This window comes from Castor canadensis, chromosome 1, assembly GCF_047511655.1.
Source record: "Castor canadensis chromosome 1, mCasCan1.hap1v2, whole genome shotgun sequence".
NCBI lineage: Eukaryota > Metazoa > Chordata > Mammalia > Rodentia > Castoridae > Castor > Castor canadensis.
Genome location: NC_133386.1, coordinates 165,161,013 through 165,183,493, shown reverse-complemented (window position 1 = coordinate 165,183,493; position 22,481 = coordinate 165,161,013). Strand labels below are relative to the sequence as shown.

Here is a 22,481-nt window from a genome sequence, read left to right as displayed (position 1 = left end):
TAAGGGAGCTACTCAGTTCCCTAGAGTGCTCCCCTTTCAGTCATCCCTGCAAATCTGCCTCTAGGTAGGAGAATGCACCTCAGTCTAGGGCTTGTTAGTTGGGAACAGAAGGCCAGAACTTGCTTTGGGGCAAGAGTTATGACAGGAGCAGAAGTTGGAGCAGGATTAGAAAGCAGGAGGGGCAAGGGGTGTGGCTCACATGGCCTAGCAAGCAACAGGCCTGGAGTTCAGTCCCCAGTACCTTAAACAAACAAGAAAAGAAACTAAAACTCGGGATTTCCTAAATTTAAAAGTTGCCAAACTTAAGGGTTGGAGAAGCTGCTTAGTGGTGCAGCACTTGCCTAGCATACTGAAGGCCCGGAGTTCAATGCCCAGCACCATAGTATATAAATAAACAATGTAAGAAAATTGTCAAACTATATCTTTAAAAATATATTGTTAGCCAGGCACCAGTGGCTCATGCTGTAATCCTAGCTACTCAGGAGGCAGAGATCAGCAAAGCCAGCCTGGGCAAATAGTTTGTGAGACCCTATCTAGAAAATACCCATCACACAAAAGGGATAGGGTTGGCCTCAAGTTCAAACCCCAGTACTGCAGAAATAAACAACTAAATAAAATACATACATATATATATATATATATATATATATATATATATGTATATATATTTCACCATGGCTCTTGTCACATTTATAATTCCTTTTTGTTTTGAAATCTCTGAGAATTGTATGACTCAGATTTACTCATTCCCACCAGAATTTGTTACTGAACGTGACTGTTTCTGTTTTTTGTCAGGCGTTTAGATGCCAACCATATTACCTCAGTCCCAGAGGACAGTTTTGAAGGGCTTGTTCAGTTACGGCACCTGTGGCTGGACGACAACAGCTTGACTGAGGTGCCCGTGCATCCCCTCAGCAACTTGCCTACTCTGCAGGCGCTGACCTTGGCGCTCAACAAAATCTCAAGCATTCCTGACTTCGCATTTACCAACCTTTCAAGCCTGGTGGTTCTGTAAGTGTCCATCCCTCGTAGTGCCACATACTTATGTTAATTTGGGGCAAAACCAGGTTTCCTGTGACAAATTATTATGAAATACCTCACCAATCCTGCTTCTGAATAGTTAATATTTAGGGGAGTTGCCCTTGTACAAGATTAAACTTGCTAACTTTTGAAATACAAAATAGGAGAATTTAAAAAATGGATATCAAGTAATAGCTGTTGAGTCTCCCTAAAACAAATGGTCACTTATATTCATGAGAAAAATTGGGTCATTCACCAAATACTTATACAGCTTTTTCTTGTGTCCCAGAAATGGATTTGTTTATTCTGTGTTAAAAGAGGCAAAACAACTTTGAGATACTCATAGAAATAAGTTCCAAGTATTTTTCATACTTTTCCAACTTTTCTGTTTGAAGAGTAGGAAATTCTCTGTATTTTTAATCTTCCAAAACTCAGACATTATAAAGTGGCATTTCTTTTAAAATCTGTTTTCGATCTTGTTGATACAAACTCATGTACCTCATACCATTCCTACCATAGGAGAGCTCACTAAAGTTTTGTGCCATGTAAAGTTTTGTGCCATTTACATATGTAAATGCTGTGTGTAGCATTTTTTCATTAGTGAGATTTCTCCTTTCTATTGGCATACTATGTTCAGTGAGTCTATATTGTGCAAGGCAAAAGGTAATTGTTTTCCGTAGTCAAGTACTGAAGTGTTTAGCTACACCATTCCTTTAAGCCACACCAATTTAGGCATATTAAACAATTAATAGTTGCTACTAGAAGATGTAAGTCACTTTGATGCTTATTTTCTCATAGGCATCTTCACAACAATAAAATTAAAAGCCTAAGTCAACACTGTTTTGATGGACTAGATAACCTGGAGACCTTGTAAGTATATTCACATTTTGAATGATCACATTGTGAGACTGATAATAGGATTTTATATTTCACTGCAGAAAAAATAAAGACATTGTTCTTGAGTTCAGGTCATTGTTAATTTGCCCGCTTTAACATAACACTATATTTTTGTCATCAAATAAGCCAGTTGTGAATAATAATAATCTGTTTATGTTTAAAAATGGCACCTAAGTGTGAATTGCGTGACCCTTCTTCCCAAATGCATATTAAAACCAGCTCAATCTGCAGAGATTTAAGTATATGACAGTTTGGGAACTTTAAAGCTTCTAAAACTAGTTCTGGATAGGTTTTTTTTCCGCCATGATCTCAGTTGTCTTGCTAATTGTTTGTATTGAGTTTTTAAAATTCTGCATCTGCTTCCCCGCATGCTAAAACGTGACGAATTAAGGTTTATATTTTATATATGATACTTCTGTTGTTCCCACTTGCTGAAATGTTGGGGATTTCTGGCTGTTTCAGCAGTGTATTGCACCACTACTTCAGTAACAGACCCCAGGCAGCTGTGTATAATTGAGAGGAGGCTGTTTCTTTATCCCTTGCTTTTTCTTCCTTTTTTGCAGTGCTGGGGTACTTGAGCCACTCTGCCAGCCCTGACAGCAGGATGTTTATTGTTGATGTTTTACTTTATATTAGTTGCATTGTTGCCTCTATTCAAAGATATATAACATTTTTTTAAGGAGGAAAAATGTTTTTTTAGGTTTATATTCCTGGAGTTTGGACTGAGGACTTTGTGCTTGCTAGGCAGGCACTCTACCTCTTTTGCTCTGGTTATTTTTGCTCTTGTTATTTTTGAAATAGGGTCTAACTTTTTGCCCAGGATGACCTGGACCGTGATCCTCTTAGTCTAGGCTTTTTACTGTAGGTGAGAAGACAGGCACGTGCCACCATGCCCAGCCTTTTCTGTTGAGGTGAGGTCTCTTGAACTTTTTTTATTTTTTAACCCAGGCTGGCCTAGAACCTTAATCTTCCTGATGTCAGCCTCTCAAGTAGCTACGATTACAGATTACAGGCATAAGGCACTGAATTCTGGCCTTGTTATTATATTGTTAAGGCCTGGGGTTTTTTGGGACCATTTTAATGGGTTTTATTATGACATTTCATGCATGATACATGATATTTTCTATTGTGATGTAGTAAAATGATTCAGAGAATGAATATCACATGGGTAAGGCCTTATTTGAATGTTTAGGGTTTATAATATTTTGTTTAACTGTCAGCCTCTGAAAAGACTAAAAATCTTATAGGACTCTATTAACCCACTTTCCTGTCTAAACAATTAAACAATAGGACATCGTTAGACACTTAAGGATCTTAAGGAAGCTCGTTCCAAACTCAGGTCTCCTTTGCTAAGTGTGTTATTTTTATTGTGACAGATAAAAGCTTGAATGGGCCCTAGGTCATGTATGCTATTCATATTATATTAAAATTAAGTCTGGGCAGGAGGCCTGACTCCAGTGATAGAGTGCCTGCCTAGCAAGCATGAGGCCCCCAGCACTGCCCTCCCTTAAAAAAAAAAAAAAAAAATCTCTTTTTCCTAGTCAGTTTAATTTCTTTTTGCCATTTTTTTTCTTCTGTGTAGAAAACAAAACAAGTCTCAAAGAACCTGGAATTTTTATTTTACTCTCATTCTGAAATTAACTATGCTATAATCATATGCCAATATGCTCCTTATGTTAAGAGAAATTAACATTGAAACATTCTCAGAACTAGACTTTTTACTGCTGACCACCATGGCTTTATCCCTCTCCTAACTGACATAACATTTTCAATAATTCATAACCTATATGAGGACCTCATTGTGTGAATCGACCCTAGTACTTCTCCTGGTTATTCTTATCTCAAGTTTCCATGCTGATAGTGGGGCTGAGGTCAGCCACCCTCATACCAGAATTTCAAGAAGCCACTCTAAACTCCAAATGGAAGCCTCAGTTTCATGTCATGGTGAATTTTCTGAGAAATACCGTTCAGAAAATTTGTTTCTTTAATCCCTCAGTGGTAAGTGATTCTGAGAATTCTTCAAACTTGTAGATTTATTGACCTAAAAAACATCATAGAAGATGCCTGATTTTTTCCTATGCAATATTAGAAACTATAAATTCAATTAAACTCATATAAGGTTTTGAATGATAATATGGTTGCTAAGAAAGATTACTAACTAGAGCATGTGATCTTTTAGCTTTCATTTGTACTAAAAGGCCTTATGAATTGTGATGACTATTCATATTCTGACTTATTTTCTCCCTTTTCCCCCCAAGGGATTTGAATTATAATAACTTGGAGGAATTTCCTCAGGCTATTAAAGCCCTTCCTAGCCTAAAAGAGCTGTGAGTATTACTTTGTTATCTAATGCCTAATATCCATAGAACTCACCATTCTATGTTCCAATGAGACCTTACAGCATCTTCATTCTATTACAGTGATCCACAGTACACACAAACACACACTTACTCAGTCATACAAATCGGATTGCATTAACCAGTACAAATAGTTTTGAACATAGATTACTACATAGGGTAAGATGCTGCTGAAACAAAAAGATGTGATGTACACTCTTTGCCTATAGGGAGTCTCACTGGGAAGGCAGACCATGAATATAGACAGATTTCTAGTAGAAATAGGTGTTGAATGAAGATCAATAAATCATTCCAGAAAAAGATCTCACTGAGGCTTATGGTCATTGGAAAAGGCATCACTAAAGGGAATGGATTTGACCAGACTTGAAACAAATGTAAAAATTTAAATAAATGAAAGGAATGAGGGAGCATTTGGGGTTTGTCATAAGCAGAGATAGGAATGTATATGGTATAACAAAGATTGTGTGTCATGAGTTGACAGCTGCTAGTCTAACATGCACTGCCTAAAGACAAAATGCAGGCTACAGTGAGAGAGATTTGGGAACTAAAACACCTCAAGATTTTCATGGTATAAAGTTCTTTGATGATGAAGCAACAGATAAATGCATATGAGGAACTTGTTAGATACTAGGCTAAGCAGTGGGTTTTAGAAGATTTAGGTATAGTCCTGAAAAAGATGGGCTAGAAATAAAAATTCAGGTTCCCCACATTTTTTTAAATGCTTATGTATATGTGGATGTTATCAGTTATGCTTTTTATAATGCTGAATATCAATAGAAGCTTAGGTTTTAACTTATTTCATAGGGGATATGCATTTCAAAATGTTATTCTCCTGTCTTTCTAGGGGATTTCATAGTAATTCTATTTCTGTTATCCCTGATGGAGCATTTAGTGGTAATCCACTCTTACGAACCATGTAAGTATGTTCAAAAGTTTCTTTTAATATATAATCATGTAAGTATATCCCTGCACAATGCCCAGCATGTGGATAAAGAATGAAAATTCAGGCTTTTAGATAAATGTACATTGTGAATATAGATTTAATCTTAGGGTGCTGGTAAACATATGAAAACATTGTTTTCTTTTGCTTTTTTTTTTTAAACAGACATTTGTATGATAATCCTCTATCTTTTGTGGGAAACTCAGCATTTCACAATCTATCTGATCTGCATTCCTTGTAAGTATTAGGCAAGTTTAAAAACACACCCAAACTCGGGCATGGTGGCTCACGCTTGGAATTCTAGCTACTTGGGAGGCATGGTTCAAGGCTAGTCCAGGCAAAAAGTTTGTGAGACCCCATCTTAAACAATAAAAGCTGGTCATGGTGGTGTGCACCTGTCATCTCAGCCAGGTGCAAAGCATAAATAGGATGATCAGGTTCAAGCCAGGTATAAATGTGAGATCCTATTCCAAAAAATACCTAAAGCAAAAAAAAAAAGACTGGGAGTGTGGCTCAAGTGGTTGAGTGTCTGCTCAGCAAGTGCAAGGCCTTGAGTTCAAATTCCAGTACTGCCAAAAACAAAAAAACAAAAGCCCTGAATATTTATATAGTCCTTTTAATGGAAAATAAGAATGTATTATTGTAGCTTCAGAAAACAGCAATCTTTTATTTCTTTCCCCTTGGATTGAAGTAAAAAAGATGACTCTGAAAATTTACAGTGGTTCTTATTTATGTGAACACTTGACCAAATTATATCATGTTTTCACGTACCTTCACAATATGAAACTAGGTTATATTTAGTTAATAGTAATACTGTAATTTCAAAATGCTTAAAAGTATAATGAAAATATCTATGAAAGACAGTTTATTTTAAATTACTTTTTCTCCCCCAATTTCTTAAAGAGTCATTCGTGGTGCAAGCATGGTTCAGTGGTTCCCCAATCTGACTGGAACTGTCCATCTAGAGAGTCTGTAAGTGTGGCATTTTGAAGAGGGGTCAAGTAAAGATAATGTGGCTGAGTGCTAGCAGGGTGCCAGTCCTTGTTGGTGATGATGATTGGTCTGTGGTCATTGCTCAACATTTCCCTTTGGGAATATTACATATGGAGAACGAGGTATTGAGTTTCTGCCTACTATGTGGAGAGAAGATCAGAAAAGGTCACTAAAAATATAAGGCAATAACTAAGTACCAAATTGGAAGCAGTGCTTTAGGAATTCAGAAGGGGGACCGATTGACTTAGATCATCAGAGAAGGCTTCATGAAGGAGACCCAGAGCTGAGTCTTTTATTTAGAATGGCTGGATTTACTAATACTGGAAATACCAAAAATATGCTCAGGGATGGCATACAGATGATCAAATACAGCTAAGAATTGTATGCTTTCAATGGGTTGGGGTTGTGGTATGGAGAAATTTAGAAAATTGGGACCAGATTTTAAAAATAACAAGTCTTGAACACTGAACATGTGGTTACGGCAAAGTTTCCTTGTCAATGGTCTGTGAATGGATTACAGGTGCATCTAAGATCTTGCTGTCAGTCCTCCAGATAGTCAGCCAGGTAGGGCCTAAAGCCACCCCACCTGGCTGTCTTTAGCTACAGGATCTTTAGCTGTTGGAATTTTTAGCATGGTATTTTGTATGAATGTCATGATTTTCATATGTGCCAAGGTACAAAAAAGAAGTTCAAAAGGAGTTTTAATTTGACCTTTAATGCAAAGGTGTTGAGAATGTTTGAGTGGGTGATGTGAGGAGAGCAAGAAAAGTGCAGAGGCTTCAGCCCATCACTGGATTTGCCCCAGAACAAATAGCATGATCTGTCAGATTCCTACAGTGCTTTCTGCAACATTTCATCCATGATCAGCATCACAACAGTGAATATGGGGAGAAAGGATTGGATGCTAGAACACAGAAAAAGATATAGCAGGAACTGGTGATTGATTGCAAGTGGTGGGAGCATAGATAGGGAGCAAAATAAGAGATGATTTCAAAATGCTAAGCCAAGTCAACTGACAGAAAAGACAGAAACAGTATTTGGGGTAGAATGCTAAGTTGATTTCAAATGTGTTGGGCATAAGAAGGTGACAGAGCTTGCAGGTAATTGTGGCCAGAGTATGCCTGTGAATTTTTGTTTTTCTCTTGGTCCATGTGGGAATCAAACTCATCATTGAACAAAATTAACATCTGTGCCCCCAACTTTTTTTCCATTCTGTGAAGAAGACATCAGTATTGAGGGTTAATTCATCTTCCCACATACCTAACTTTAGGTGATAGTTGGATGCTTAGACTGTTTTCATATGCAAATATGTAAGGATTTATTTTTGTGTATGAGCCTAACATTTTGTTACTATCCTGACATGAATTATTTCTTACATGAAACCAATGTGTTTTCACAGGACCTTGACAGGTACAAAGATAAGCAGCATACCTGATAATTTGTGCCGAGAACAAAAGATGCTTAGGACTCTGTAAGTTAGATTCTTTTCCCTTCTTATGTCTTTCTGCTATGTACTTTACAAATGTTCACTTTTATTTTTGATGAACTATTTTCATATTGTAGTTTTGGTTTTTTTCCTTTAAAAAATTTTTTTTATATTACACTTCCAATACTGTTGCTAGCATTTAACACAGTAAACTCAATAAATTCTTTTTTTTTTTTTCTGGCATAAGTGAAAAATGGCAAATCTAGGTAGACATTTAAAATTTTAAATTCAATGTAATATATTAAGCTATACAGTTCATAACTACATTTTTATTAGTATATATTCACTGTGTGAGGGAATTTATTGTGCCAATTCCAAACAGCCTTACATAGGTTAGATGGTCCCCACCATCTCCCCCACAACAACCCCTCTCCCCACCCCACTTAAAGCAATTGCAAGAGGTATGAAGCCCATCAACCATATTCCCTCACCTTCATCTCCTCCATTCACCACCCCCTCCCACAAGAACCCCTGCACTGTACCTATTATACAGTCCTGTTTTCCATTTTTCATTGCAATGTCACTGTTCAAAGGAGTTTCTCAATGTATCCCAGCTGTGAATATACTTCATATTGGAGTTTAAATGTATAATTATTTCTTGCTTGTTCCTATTGTGTAAGTGGGCAGAGTTTCAATAGTCTACAGAGGTGATAATGTGTGTCTGAAGATGGTTTTAGGGTCTGTCATACATCTTATAACTTAGAGCGAAGTAAAACTAAGCTAGGTTCTTCCTTGACCTACATTTTCCTTCCTTCCTTAATCTTCCTTCCTTCCTTAAACTACCTTCTTAACTTTCCCTCCCTCCTTTCCTCTCTCCTTCCTTCCTCCTTCCTTTCTTTTCTTCCTTCCTCCCTCCCAAGATTGAACCCAGAGCCCTGCAACCTCAGCCTGTTTTTTGTTGTTGTTGTTGTTTTGTTTTTTGTTTTTCTTATTCTGACTCCTTGTCCTTATTCTAGTTTCCCCAGGGGCATTACCTCCCCATATTCTTCTGCTTCACCTATAACCTAGTAGAGCCTGAAGCCTTCTTGAATCAGAATAGTAATTATGTATAAAATTGTCACCAGAACAAACAACTATAAGTTACTAAGTTGTTAATAAGTATTCAGCGGAAGGAGATGGTAGCAAGTGAGAATTGGCTGAACAAGTAATGCAATGGCTTAGTGGGGTATCAAACTTAAACGTGATGATCACCAAGGAGGGAAAACTGGGATTAAATATTAACTATTTTGCTATTAAGTATAAACATTTTAAAAGACGTGAGTAAGCATACTACTGCCATTACAGCTTTTAAATAAATTAAAATTTCTACTGCATAGAAATTTATTTATGGCATAAAAATATTGGAAAGAATGTTATTTTTTAAAAAAACTGAAGCTTTATATATTTTCTATGTTGTATTTTATATATTTGTTGTAGAATTCAATATACTTTAGCATTGTTCATATTGTCTATACTCAACATTATATTTTTAAACTTTATAAATCACTAAGGTTCTCTCAAAGCTTAAAAGTCTTAGGGAAAAAATAATTGCTTTTCTTGTTCAGCCATGTCTATTTTTGAAGATTTTGGAGCTGCTTTCTTGATGCTTCTGGGTGTAGTGCTTTTGATACAGTATTCTAATATTGACATTAATTTGTTAATTTTTCTTGCTTTAAGGGACTTATCTTACAACAATATAAGAGACCTTCCGAGTTTTAATGGTTGCCATGCTCTAGAAGAAATGTAAGTTGGTCTTTTACTGTTTTTGCTGTGGTATATTATTAGTTTGTTGAGCAGGTTATGTTAAGTAAATTGTTTTAATATTAACAAATTAGAAATTCATATAATCAATTGTTACTGTGAGGAAAGTGCCAAATTGTACCAGATCTCTTCATGCAGCAGGCATTTAGTAGGCATTCTATTAGATGTTGGAAGGGGAGGGTAGCTATATCTAAAAACACAGGCAAGTGTATCTTGGGTACTGAGAGAAACAAGGCATGGACATTGGTACCCGCTGTGTGCCTGTGTAGAACAGCTCTGATGGGAGCTGGTCAGGACATTAGGAAGAGAGAGGAACTAATTCTCCTATTTTTTTATCTCCCTCTCTAACCTGTGCTACTTGAATTCTTTCTCACTATGTCATTTCTGTTCTCTCACACTTGAGTAGACTTGATAAGGAATTTGGATTGTGCACCAGCTAACTTCCAGTATAATTTAGGATGGAATACCAATTAGTCTAGTCTGCTCATTTCACAGATGGGGAAATGATAATTTTCTTTGCATTCAACAGGATCATTAATGCTACATACAAATGAATAGGTATTTAACCTTAGAAATGTTTAACTAAGAATGTTATTTTTCCAGATAGAAAGTAATTTTTCTGTCTTCTCTTTCGTTTTTAGTTCATTGCAACGTAATCAAATCTATGAAATAAAGGAAAATACTTTTCAAGGCCTGGCATCCCTAAGGATTCTGTGAGTTTGTCTATGATTTTTAAAGACAAAATTGTTGTCAAGCTATAAATTCATGTATCATTATGATTTCCATGTTAATAGCTATATTTAAAAATATTTCTGTTATAAAATACTGTTCAAAATAATAAAGATTATTTATTACTTATAAATAATCTTCTTTTGTACTGTTTGATCTTAATTAATTAGTGATATTGTACTTCAGTGAGTGACAAAAGTATAATGTATTTAACCTAAGTGATGTATCTGGTTTGTTTTTACGTCACAATAGTGAAGTTTTTGAACTCATTAACTCCAGCCTACCTCTGGTTTTTGTATATTTTGTTGAATTATGGCCAGGCCTTTTGCTGAAGGTGCTTTACTCCTGGTATAACACAACTGAGCAGTTACAGCAGAGGCCGCTGACCCACAAAGGTGAAAATATTTACTATTTGGCCTTCTACAGAGAAAAGTTGGCTGGCCCCTGCTTTAAGGTGTCTGTCGTAACAAATACAGCTTATGTATAGCAGAAGCACTCATTTTAAAATTTACCTAGGGCTAGATGTGATGAAATACACTTATAATCCCAACTACTCTGGAGACAGACATAGGCAGATCTGGGTTTGAGGCCAGCCCAGACAAAAAAAGTTAGTAAGATCCTATGTTAAAAACAAGGTAGGCGTGGTGGTATAATTTAACCTGCAATCCCAGCTACTTGAGAGGCAGAGCTGGGAGGGTTATGTCTAAAGCCAGCCCAGCAAAAAGCAGGGGAGCCTACCTGAAAAACAAACAAAAAAGCTAAAGGACTAGGGGTAGACATTAAGGTGCAGTGTCCTGAGTTTGATCCTCAGTACCACATAAATAAATAAATGCACACACACATGCTTACGCACACACACACACACAGACACACACATTTGTGCCAGGCAGTCTACTAAGCCTGGGAGTATAGAGGTTATAAACCATGTCACTCACTACCTTCATAGAACTCTAGTATAGAAAATGTAATACACTAAATTAATGCATATAGTTTAAATATAAAGTTTGAAAGCTTGACAGTGAAGAGAACCTACATGTATTGAATCTGTTTTTTTTAGTGGATTCCCTTTTAGGAATAAAAGAGGCTGGTTATATAGCTCAGTAGTAGCTCAATTCTCTAGCATGCACGAGGCCCTGGGTTTGGTTCCCAGCACCACAAAAAGCAAACAAACAAAAACATTCATTCTACTAAAAATTGTTTAACTGGTAGTTGGGTTGGTGCATCTTCCTTTGTGGTGGACGGGATTTCTGTGGGCCTGGGCAGCCCATGGGGACAGGGCCATCATCTCTAGAGCACCGATGGGCTACAACAGTAAAAAACAGGTCTTCTCATGATTTGTAACCAACTTTGTCATGTTTTCTGTTATCCAGGAGATTTGCTCTGGAATCAATTTATCCAATCTTTAAATTTCCATTAAGGCTTAATATAAGTGTGGTTATAAATTTTCTCTGGTTTGTTAATTCTGTAATATCAGAATTTTTCGGGGTGTATTTGTGAGCATAAAGCTAGCTCTACTATTAATAGGGTTTTTTTAGTTTCCTGCTTTGGAAAAGAATGCTATCTGAAACCCTCCTGGAATGCTCTTATTTGCTTATTGATTATTTGTTTTCCTTCAGAGTCTTATCACTAACCTTTGAGAAAGCAAACAACTGTGCAGCCTGTTTTTATTTTCAGCTTTGTTGGGGGCTGGGTTTTTCCTCCCCTAGTTAATAGTACCAAAGGTTTACATCATTTCAATTTTTGAACTGGTACCAGAATGATAAAATAAAGAATATTCACAGCTGTTTTGAAACAGATGCCAGCTAAACTTACTGCTACAGGGAGCAAATTTTTAAGAAATAGATTTTTAGAAAAGAGGGACAATGAATATAAACATGAAAAATGTTGCTGGAGAAGGTTGAAGATCTTTGTCATCAGGGGTATCATGTTACTACCTCAGATTCTAAAGTACAATTTAAGTTAACTGACTGGTATTTTGAGTGTTTATTTAAAAAAAAATTAACATGTTACTCTTATAATTTCAGAGATTTGAGTAGAAATCTGATCCATGAAATTCACAGCAGAGCTTTTGCAAAGCTTGGGCCAATTACTAATCTGTAAGTAGACAGATGATTGTATACAGTAATATCACAAAATTAGTAGATAGTGCTAAAGAAATTTGTGCTTTTCTTTTTTATTTATTTATTTATTGAGACAGGGTCTCACTAGATAGCCCAGGTTAGCCTCAAACTCTCAATTCTCCTGTCTCCTGAGTGCTAGGATTATGGATATGTTTTAACATGGTCAAATACTTTTTTTTTTTTTTTTGGTGAGACTGGGATTTGAACTTAGGGCTTCTTAATTGCAAAGTAAGCACTCTCCCACTTGAGCCACACCTCCAGTCCAGTTTACTCTGGTTATTTTAGAGGTGGGGTATGTCATGAACTATTTGGATGGGCTGGTCTTGAACCTTGGTCCTCCTGATTTCTGCCTCCCAAGTAGCTAGAATTACAGGTGTGAGCCACCAACCCAGCTTGAAAATATTTTTCTATTTAGTTGTTTTCTAGTATGTATGCTAAAGTATGTTGATATAGTGACAGCTTCTTACATGACAAGACATATCTATCATTTTAGCATACCAGAGCTTAATTTTGTTATGTGAAAATATGTACAGACTTTTTTTTAATGTGATTTGTATCTTAGGGAGTTAACTTGAAGTCTCATTCACATTTTAGAGATGTAAGTTTCAACAAATTAACTGCATTTCCTACGGAAGGCCTGAATGGGCTAAATCAACTGAAACTTGTAGGAAACTTCAAGCTGAAAGAAGCCTTAGCAGCAAAAGACTTTGGTAATCTCAGGTGTGTTTTTGCTTATTTCTCTTTTTTTATTGAGTTTATGGTAGGCTCCAAAATTACAGTGTTGTATTTTTTTTTGGTTTTGTTTTTTTGCTGTGGTTCCCACATTTTTTGGTAGTATATAATTTATGGGTATTTTCTACTCTATCCTTGCAAATTTAGTGAATGACAGCATGAGTGTTATTACAGTTGTTGAGAACATGGACTGAAGAAGTGCTTGACGTTCTCAAAGACATAGTGTAACTGCTCAGAATTTTTTTAAGATAATGAACTTGTCATGCGCAATAAGATGTCACCTACTATATTAGTGTGAGCTTACATAAAAGTATTATAATGCTGTGATACTACATAGAGACTTCAGATTTATAGGGAGACCTCTTTATAAGTGGCAGAGAAAGGGCTTGAGAATATTATTGTGGAAAAGAGAATAAATACTTTCACTACATTTATATGAACAGTATAAGTTTATTTAATGATACAAAGTCACAAATGACCTGGAGAAATGAAACTACCAGTTTCATATGTTACGTTGAGGATGGTTAAGCCATATATAAGATTTTTACTTTAGATTACAGTATTGTTATGATATTTTAAATATGACTTAGTTTGCATTAAACTTTTAAAATTCCTTATGGAAAGGATACGGTCATGGCATTTATTTATTTTTTACTTTTTGTTGATACTGGAGTTTGAGCTCAGGGCTTTGTTCTCACGAGGCAGGGCTCTACCACTTGAGCCACACATCCCGTCCTCATGGTGTATCTTTGTGATCTTCATGAACTTTCCAAAACTTTTTCTAAAAAAATTATTAGCATAAATTAATTGTACAGAGGGATTTCATTATACATGCATATAATGTATTTTGATCAGATTCACCACATCTTATATCTTTCTTAACCATCCCCGTCCTTCTTCTGCCCACCAGAGCTCTTTTCATAGATTTGAACACTGAGGCCTGGGGAGGATAAATGGCCAGCCTAAAACATATGACAGGTCTTCCTGACTTCTCACTGCAGTTTTCAGAGAATAGTTTTTACAAGACAAAACCCTATCTGTGAAGCCGCTATTCAAAGTGTATTTTACAATTTTTTTTAACCAGGTCTTTATCGGTACCATATGCTTATCAGTGCTGTGCATTTTGGGGTTGTGACTCGTATGCAAATTTAAACACAGAAGATAACATCCTCCAAGACCATAGTGTGACAAAAGACAAAGGCAAGTTCATGAACTTTTAGAATGCTCCTTAGGCATTAATCAAAGTGTCTGTATTATAATCAGCTTGGGAAAGATCAATATGAAGTCTGTGAGGAAAATGGCATTGACTTTGTTACTGCCACCTTAAACATTATCAAGGCTCAGATAAGTTGAATGTACATCACATTGAAGAGAAAAAAAGGTAGGGAAATATTGTACTTTTACAAACAGTTTCAATTGAACATTCTTTATGTTCCATATTCAGGTACTGGTGATGCAGCAAATGTCACAGGCAATGCTGAAAATGAAGAACATAGTCAAATAATTATCCATTGTACCCCCTCAACAGGTAACGCCCAGCCTGTTTTGTCATAATTTCTCACTTTATGTAAACATGGGGCATATATATTTAAAAGTTTGGGGGAGGCATGTGACTTCTTGTATAGTGATGGTGGGATGAGATGAACCTGTCTGTAAGACCTTCTGACTCAGTGTGGTCTGTATACTAGCAGCTCAGGCATCCCTTGCAGGATTTCAGGGCCAGATCCACTGAGTCCCACTCTGCATGTTAACAGTCTTCCCTGAGTGAGGGCCAAGCTGGGAGGCAGTTTCTTACTGCTCCTTTAACTCTACGTCTATTTCAACAAACTCATTGATTTATAAGGATTTTTAAATTTGGGAGTTATTAATATTTTTAGAAATGCAATCATGGCTTTTCTTTCTGATTTACTTCATTGGACTTAGGAGTCTTGGGAAAGTTGCTAAATTGATGCCACACATTTGGTTGTGATTGTAATATTCTGCCTGATTTATCTGAGAAGATAGTTTTACAATGTTACTGTTAAAGAAAGGATTCATTAATTTTGCTTAAATTATGTCTACAAAGTAGATTCTTTGTTAATATGATGCCACAGGATTATCTGGGCATTATGAATTCACTAATGATGACTGCTGAATTGTGACCTTCTTGTAGTGTTGTATTTGTAGTCTTTGAATACTTAACACAGTGCCTTGTGTAGAGAATAAGTTTAAAGTTATGATGCATGTCTGGGATCAGCCAAGAATTGTTTTAGTTTATTTTGCTGTGTGTTAGTCCCTATCTTGATTTTTGGAAATTGGGGTGCATGCAACTCACTTATTTGCTCCACTGGGGTTCATGTGTTGGAGAATATACAGAAAGAACTGGACTCCAGTGAGCAGGGAACATCTTTCTTAAAGGGGAGACTGGACTTAAACATGCAACAATTCCATTTCTTTCACACTGTTTGGCTGGAAGGAAAGCTGGCTTGAGGTCACCTCCCTAAGATGGCAGTGAGGTTGAACTCAGTTATGATAACACACACATAGGTATGCTTATGCAGAAGGAGGTAGTGGAGGAGAAACCAGACCCTTTTGTTTGATCAAGAGAATGCAGCAGGCTTCAAAAACAGAGCCTGGATATTGGCTGCTTTTTTTGGGGGAAAGTGACCTATGAAACATTTCCCAAAAGATGTCCTGTTCTCCCAGGTCAGATGAGCTGCTCCTCGCTCATAAAGAATGATGAATTCCTATACAGAGATAAGGGTGTTAAAGCACTTCCAGAGGGGGAAATGAAAATAAAATTTAAATTATAAATGTTTGTGTTACTTGGAAATCAGATAAATTGTGCAGAATTAGCTTTTTAGGTCTTGCATATCTTGACAACTGAAATGGTTTATTGCACATGTCAAATGTCATGTCAGTTCAGAAAGATGAAACATGTCTTTTAGATAATTGCAATACATAGTTTTCTTGTGCTTCTTGTCAATTTTTTTATTCATTCCTAATTTTTAAAATATGACAGTTGTCACTTATGACATAACTAGCATGTGAAAATCAGTTACTAGAACAAACAATTCAGTTACTCAATCAATTCTGGCAATCCTTGTGTTATATGGGGCTATTTTTTTGGTACCAAGCATTGTATAGTTATTATCAGTGTGGTTTAACCCTAGCTATACTATCTTACTGGATTGTCTTTGTCAGGTCAATCAGAGGCTTTGAAATGTGAGTTTCTCTGGATGAAAAATGGGGATGATTATGCCTATTGTAACTTTCATCATCAGGTTGCCTTTGAAAACCATAAGAAATGGGTAGAAATATGTTTAAATATGTATGTCTATATACATGTACAGTTATAAAGTATATAGGGACTACAAAGAAAGAAGAAAGAGGAACTAATATTTACTGAAGACCAACTATGTCCCGGGCAGCCTGCTTAAGTACTCTGTTATGTAATTTCACTTAAGTTGCACAGATCTGTGAAACAAGCATTATTATCCATAGCTGAGATAGTAAAATTGATGGAGGTCTTAGTTGCTCTCCAAAGGTAAGACTAGCAAGTGATGGACCATTTGATTCCAGACCTTCAGTATTATCAAGTACCTTTTATGCGTTAGACATCTGCATTATGTGTATTAATTCAGCATAAGAAGAAGTAAATTTTTTTTCCTTTGGAATATCTCTGTGTGACCTTGCCAGATATTTGATAAAAGAAATTAAAGCCTAGTCCATGACTGAAGTATCTTAGAACTACTAATTTTTTCAAAAGGTAGCAAACTTATTGAACATTTAACTATCATTACTTTATCATGCCTTATCATATGAAATATGGTCCTCATAAACTTTCATTTGTCCTCTTTTTCATTTTAGGTGCTTTTAAGCCCTGTGAATATTTACTGGGAAGCTGGATGATCCGTCTTACTGTGTGGTTCATTTTCTTGGTTGCACTATTTTTCAACCTACTTGTCATTTTAACAACATTTGCATCTTGTACATCACTGCCTTCCTCCAAATTGTTCATAGGCTTGATTTCTGTGTCTAACTTATTCATGGGAATCTATACGGGCATCCTAACTTTTCTCGATGCTGTGTCTTGGGGCAGATTCGCTGAATTTGGCATTTGGTGGGAGACGGGCAGTGGCTGCAAAGTAGCTGGATTTCTTGCAGTTTTCTCCTCAGAGAGTGCCATATTTTTATTAACATTAGCAGCTGTTGAAAGAAACTTATCTGCAAAAGATATAATGAAAAATGGGAAGAGCAGTCATCTCAAGCGGTTCCGGACTGCTGCCCTGTTTGCTTTCCTGGGTGCTGCAGTAGCAGGCTGTTCCCCTCTTTTCCACAGAGGGGAGTATTCTGCATCACCCTTGTGCTTGCCCTTTCCAACAGGAGAGACGCCATCATTGGGCTATACGGTAACCTTAGTGCTGTTAAACTCAGTAGCATTTTTATTAATGGCCATTATCTACACTAAACTTTACTGCAACTTGGAAAAAGAGGACCTCTCAGAAAACTCACAGTCTAGCATGATTAAGCATGTGGCTTGGCTAATCTTTACCAATTGCATCTTTTTCTGCCCTGTTGCGTTTTTCTCATTTGCACCATTGATCACTGCAATCTCAATCAGCCCTGAAATAATGAAGTCCGTTACTCTGATATTTTTCCCATTGCCTGCTTGCCTGAATCCGGTCCTGTATGTTTTCTTCAATCCAAAGTTTAAAGAAGACTGGAAGTTACTGAAGCGACGTGTTACCAAGAAAAGTGGATCGGTTTCGGTCTCCATCAGTAGCCAAGGAGGTTGTGTGGAACAGGATTTCTACTATGACTGTGGCATGTACTCTCACTTGCAGGGTAACCTGACTGTGTGTGACTGTTGTGAATCATTTCTTCTGACAAAACCAGTATCATGCAAACACTTAATAAAATCACACAGCTGCCCTGCATTGGCAGTGGCTTCTTGCCAAAGACCAGAGGGTTATTGGTCTGATTGTGGCACACAGTCGGCCCACTCGGACTATGCAGATGAAGAAGATTCCTTTGTCTCAGACAGTTCAGACCAGGTACAGGCCTGTGGAAGAGCCTGCTTCTATCAGAGCCGAGGATTTCCTTTGGTGCGCTATGCTTACAATCTACCAAGAGTTAAAGACTGAACTACTACTGTGTTTGTAACTGTTTTCCCCATCAACCAAAATCAGTGTTTATAGAGTGGACCCTATTCTGATTTTTTATCTGGGAGGCACTTCTGTAAATCACTGCCTGGTGTCACTTAGAAGAGGAAGGTGGCAATTTATTTCTCAAACCAGATGTTTTCAAAGAACAGGTGCATAAATGATAAATTAGTGAAAAATGTAATGTCCAAGCAATGTGTGGCCTATTTGACGCAAATATAACTTGAACAGGATTTGGGGTGTAGGATAGCAATATAAAATTAAGTTTTTGTGATCCATAAGATGGAAATTTACATCTCTTTCTGAATTAAGCACAAGATAGAGAACAGCTGTTAATATTTTTTAAAGTATATTATAAACTGTGATTTTATAAAATGGAAATGTCTTGCTAATTTTACCTAATGTTTCATCATTAATCTCAGGACAACTTACTACAGGGCCAAAAAAGGGATTATCTTCCAGCTAGAACAGTGAGGGTGCACATAGGCATTACTTTCTTGTTTCCTATTTCTATCTTTGATGTAAGAGAATCATAAATTTTGTTCACCTGATTTATAAATGTAAAACCTGAAGATGTTTTAAAGACAATATTAACAGCTGTTAGATTTAAAAAAAAATAGTAAATTTCTTTTTGGTCCTTACACATTGCTTTGGTATGATCATCATAATTATTTTCTAGTATTTTGCAGTCATGCTACTGGGAAAAAATAAAGAGCTAATTGCTGTATGTGTTCAGTAGATTTGGCTAAACTACTAATCTGGAGATTTTAATAGTACCTGAAGGATTTTATGGCTCCACCTAATGTTCCATTAATAAACACTTCCTAGTATCATTGGCTGTACTGATATTTTCCAATTTTGTTGGTATGTCATCCATTTATAGTTTGGATTATACAGAAAGTAAACTGGGATAAATAATCTTATGTAATTAGAAGAAACTAGGAGTAGTAGCTATGACACAAAGCACTTACATTTATTTCTTAGTCAGCTGGATTCTCCTGTGCTATTACATGGAAGCTTCAATACGATTTTCCCAAATTATGAGTTATAAAAAGCTATTCAATAGCTCAGATGTTGAGCAGGCCTCGTGGTGCAATGGTAGCACATCTGACTCCAGATCAGAAGGTTGCATGTTCAATAGCTCAGATGTTGAGCCTGGTTAGACAAGACAAGTATGTCATTAAGGGGAGGGGAGAAAAGGAATGAAGCTTAGTCCTATGTCTTTAAAAATTAAAAATTTTACTTGATTCTCATCTTTGGGCCTCTGACATGTGAAGTCTTAAAGTTACAAGTGCTCAACATGTATTTTGAATAATGTTGAATCAATAGCAAACCCACTGCCATGTTTAGTTATTCTGGATATTCAAAAGAATTAAGCTAGATTGCAGTTTAACAATTAAACTGTACATACTGTGCATATAATGAATTTTTATCTTATGTAAATTATTTTTAGAACACAAGTTGGGAAATAAGGCTTCTGTTCATTTTGTTTAATTAAAGCTACCTCCTAAACTATAGTGGCTGCCAGTAGCAGAATGTTAAATTGTGGTTTATATACTTTTTTTGGCATTGTAAATAGTCTTGGTTGTACATTGTCAGTGTAATAAAAACAGAATCTTTGTATATCAAAATCATGTAGTTTGTATAAAATGCGGGAGGGATTTATTTACAGTGTGTAATTTTTTAAGGTCAACTATTTACAAGTTTAAAAAAATGCTATGTTTGTATATTTACACATCTGATAAATATTAAATCATAACTTGGTAAGAAAATCCTAATTAAATATTTTTCCTAAAATTCAAGCTATTGAACTTCATTTAAAAAATAGAATAGCAGATATAAAAAATATGTGACAATTATAATATTGTATTCAATGTTTTCAATATTAAAGTTTCTAGAAAGCAATCTATTTTGGCTTAATTTATATTTAAGCATTTAATAAATTTACTCAGTGTTATGTAGGTTTGTTAAAAACTTTAAGTATGGAGTATTAGGAGAAATATTGGAAATAACTATTAGTAAACACTGTTTTGATAATCATTTCTAAATGTTTAAGAACACTTGGATGAAACTTAGAAGTTTTAGCCTATATAAATCTGAACCATATCATGGAAACAAACTGTGAAGATTAAGAGAATCCTATCAACTAGATCTTTATTTAAAAGCAAATGATTTGAAAACCTGCAAGATATTAAATGTAATCAATTGCCTAGATTCACAGTCTTCAAACCCTCATTTTACAAGTGAGAAAACAATTGGTTTAATGAAATTTAAGTGAATCCCTGAACCATACCAAATTTATGAGAATCTTTGAACCACCTAAGACTCCAACCAGAACCTAATTCCTCTTAGTTCTGTACATAGGTTTTTTTTTTGTTGTGTGTATATGTGTGTGTGTTAAACTTCAAAAGTTTAAAATTTCTATTACCTCTTCTCTCTACCCTTCATACCATTCTTGGAGGTACTGGGGTTTGAACTCAGGACCTCACTCTTGCCACTCTACCACTTGAGCCACTCCACCAGCCCTTTTTTGTGTTAGGTATTTTTGAGATAGGGTTTTGAGAACTGTTTGTCTGGAGCTGGCTTCAAACCTCAATCCTTGTGATCTCTGCCTCCCGAGTAGCTAGGATTATGGGCATGAGCCACTGGTACCCAGCTCCTCATCCCATTCTTATCCACAATTTGGCAATTATCCACAGCACTTAGCCGACCTTCACCTTGTTCACTAACCTCTTGTACCTCTTAGGTTATTTTGAGGCAAGCTAAGATATACTTATGTCATCTGTAAATATTTCAGTATACCCACAGATAAGTTTTTTAAAGCTGTATAATGTATTGCATACAGGGCTAATGGAGTGGCATTTTTGTAACAAAGTCAGAAAAACACAAGCTTTTAAACAAGATCACTCTTCACGTACAGATTTCAGAAACAGCAAAAATAATTATTTCAAGTATAACATGAAAGTGAAAATAAATGAGTAGTAAGAAAAGACATTACCAAGTCAATACCCTGTAAGTTAGGGGGAGAGACCCTCTCTTGAGCTAATTTGTACAGTTGTATTCATTCTGCCCATCTTGATTATGGCTTCTCGGCCCCAGGAATGAAAAGGCACAGAAAGGCAGTAGAGACCACAAGATTTGATTATGTTCAAACATCAGCACCAGATCACTGCCTTGTAGTTTTGGGGGCTCTAGTATTGCTAAGGCATAATGTAATTGCTGGTCATAATGATGACCTTGATGTGTAAAGGAAAGGACATAGTTTGTTTAGTAAAACATCTTGAGGAAGGGAAGCATGTTAAACTTTAGATTCCCACACTGAAAGGTTTAAGAGGTTAAGTGGCAGTTTACAATGTATCGTTTCGGTCCTAGAATAGAAGCTCTGAAGATTAATGAGATAATATGACTGTGAGGTAGATTATTTCCCTATTTTACAGAGGAATAAATTAGAACTGTCATGACTAAACAGCTTATTTAGGGATATTAAAAGGAAAACCACTGATTTAAATCCAGGTCCTTGTCTACTAAACCTGTTTCTTCCCACTACAGTTAGGTTATGCCTATGCAGAAATTGTTTTTCAAGCCTCCCTCATGGCAAAGCACTAAAGCGGCACTGAGGATTTTGATGTTACTGATCCTAGAGATGTTCTGATGAAAGGTTTTAACAAGGTAAGGCAGTATTAAGTAATTCAGTTAAAGAAAGAACTTCTTACTGATAATTTTTACTACTCAGTCATAGTGCTCCAATTCCATTTCCATTGTGTTTTTACTGAAAAATTTAACAAAATACTCTGAGTAGTTGGGGGCAGGGAATCTTTTTCATTTCTCAGTGCTGGGGATTGAACCTAGGGTTTCTCACATGGTAAGCAAGTGCTACATTGAGCTACATATCCAGCCTCCTGAATTGTCTTTGGTCGCTATTATTTCTGCCATATCTAATTGTCCTGTGTCAAATTTTGCAGATCTAAATTTCACCAAAGATTTTGTATCACTTGTTGGTCAGTAACAAGTTTTATGTGCTGTTTTTGCCAGTCAGTTTTTACTTCATGGTATTTCTACAATTAGTATACATTATGAACTGGGCAAAACCATTATTTTTATCTACAAGTGCATGCAGCTTTATCAGTAGGAACAAAACATCCAGCTTCAGGTCTGTCACCTCTCTTGCTACATTTTCCTTCATCCCCAATAAAGAGTGCCGCTGAAGTTCCAATTTTTTCTTTCCTCATAAAATGCATATTTGCATATTTTAATTTCATGATTCTTTTTCACCATAGAAGAATGAAGAATTTTCCAGGTGTGATGGCATATATCTAATCCCAG

At 36.1% G+C, this 22,481-nt stretch overlaps 1 protein-coding gene across 2 annotated transcripts in view; it reads left to right on the top strand.

Moving 5' to 3' along the window:
• Lgr4 (leucine rich repeat containing G protein-coupled receptor 4) overlaps nucleotides 1-20,084 on the top strand; it is a 92,628-nt gene extending 72,544 nt beyond the window's left edge. For both annotated transcript variants that reach the window (XM_020177312.2, XM_074043167.1), the window contains exons 5-18: nucleotides 796-1,011; nucleotides 1,819-1,890; nucleotides 4,176-4,244; nucleotides 5,119-5,190; nucleotides 5,380-5,451; nucleotides 6,118-6,186; nucleotides 7,607-7,678; nucleotides 9,350-9,415; nucleotides 10,075-10,146; nucleotides 12,187-12,258; nucleotides 12,877-13,002; nucleotides 14,099-14,214; nucleotides 14,459-14,542; nucleotides 16,864-20,084. In XM_020177312.2, coding sequence (XP_020032901.2) covers nucleotides 796-1,011; nucleotides 1,819-1,890; nucleotides 4,176-4,244; nucleotides 5,119-5,190; nucleotides 5,380-5,451; nucleotides 6,118-6,186; nucleotides 7,607-7,678; nucleotides 9,350-9,415; nucleotides 10,075-10,146; nucleotides 12,187-12,258; nucleotides 12,877-13,002; nucleotides 14,099-14,214; nucleotides 14,459-14,542; nucleotides 16,864-18,140 — 2,455 coding nt within the window. In that variant the 3' untranslated portion in view covers nucleotides 18,141-20,084. The remainder of the gene's footprint in view (nucleotides 1-795; nucleotides 1,012-1,818; nucleotides 1,891-4,175; nucleotides 4,245-5,118; nucleotides 5,191-5,379; nucleotides 5,452-6,117; nucleotides 6,187-7,606; nucleotides 7,679-9,349; nucleotides 9,416-10,074; nucleotides 10,147-12,186; nucleotides 12,259-12,876; nucleotides 13,003-14,098; nucleotides 14,215-14,458; nucleotides 14,543-16,863) is intronic.
• The last annotated feature ends 2,397 nt before the right edge of the window (nucleotides 20,085-22,481 follow it).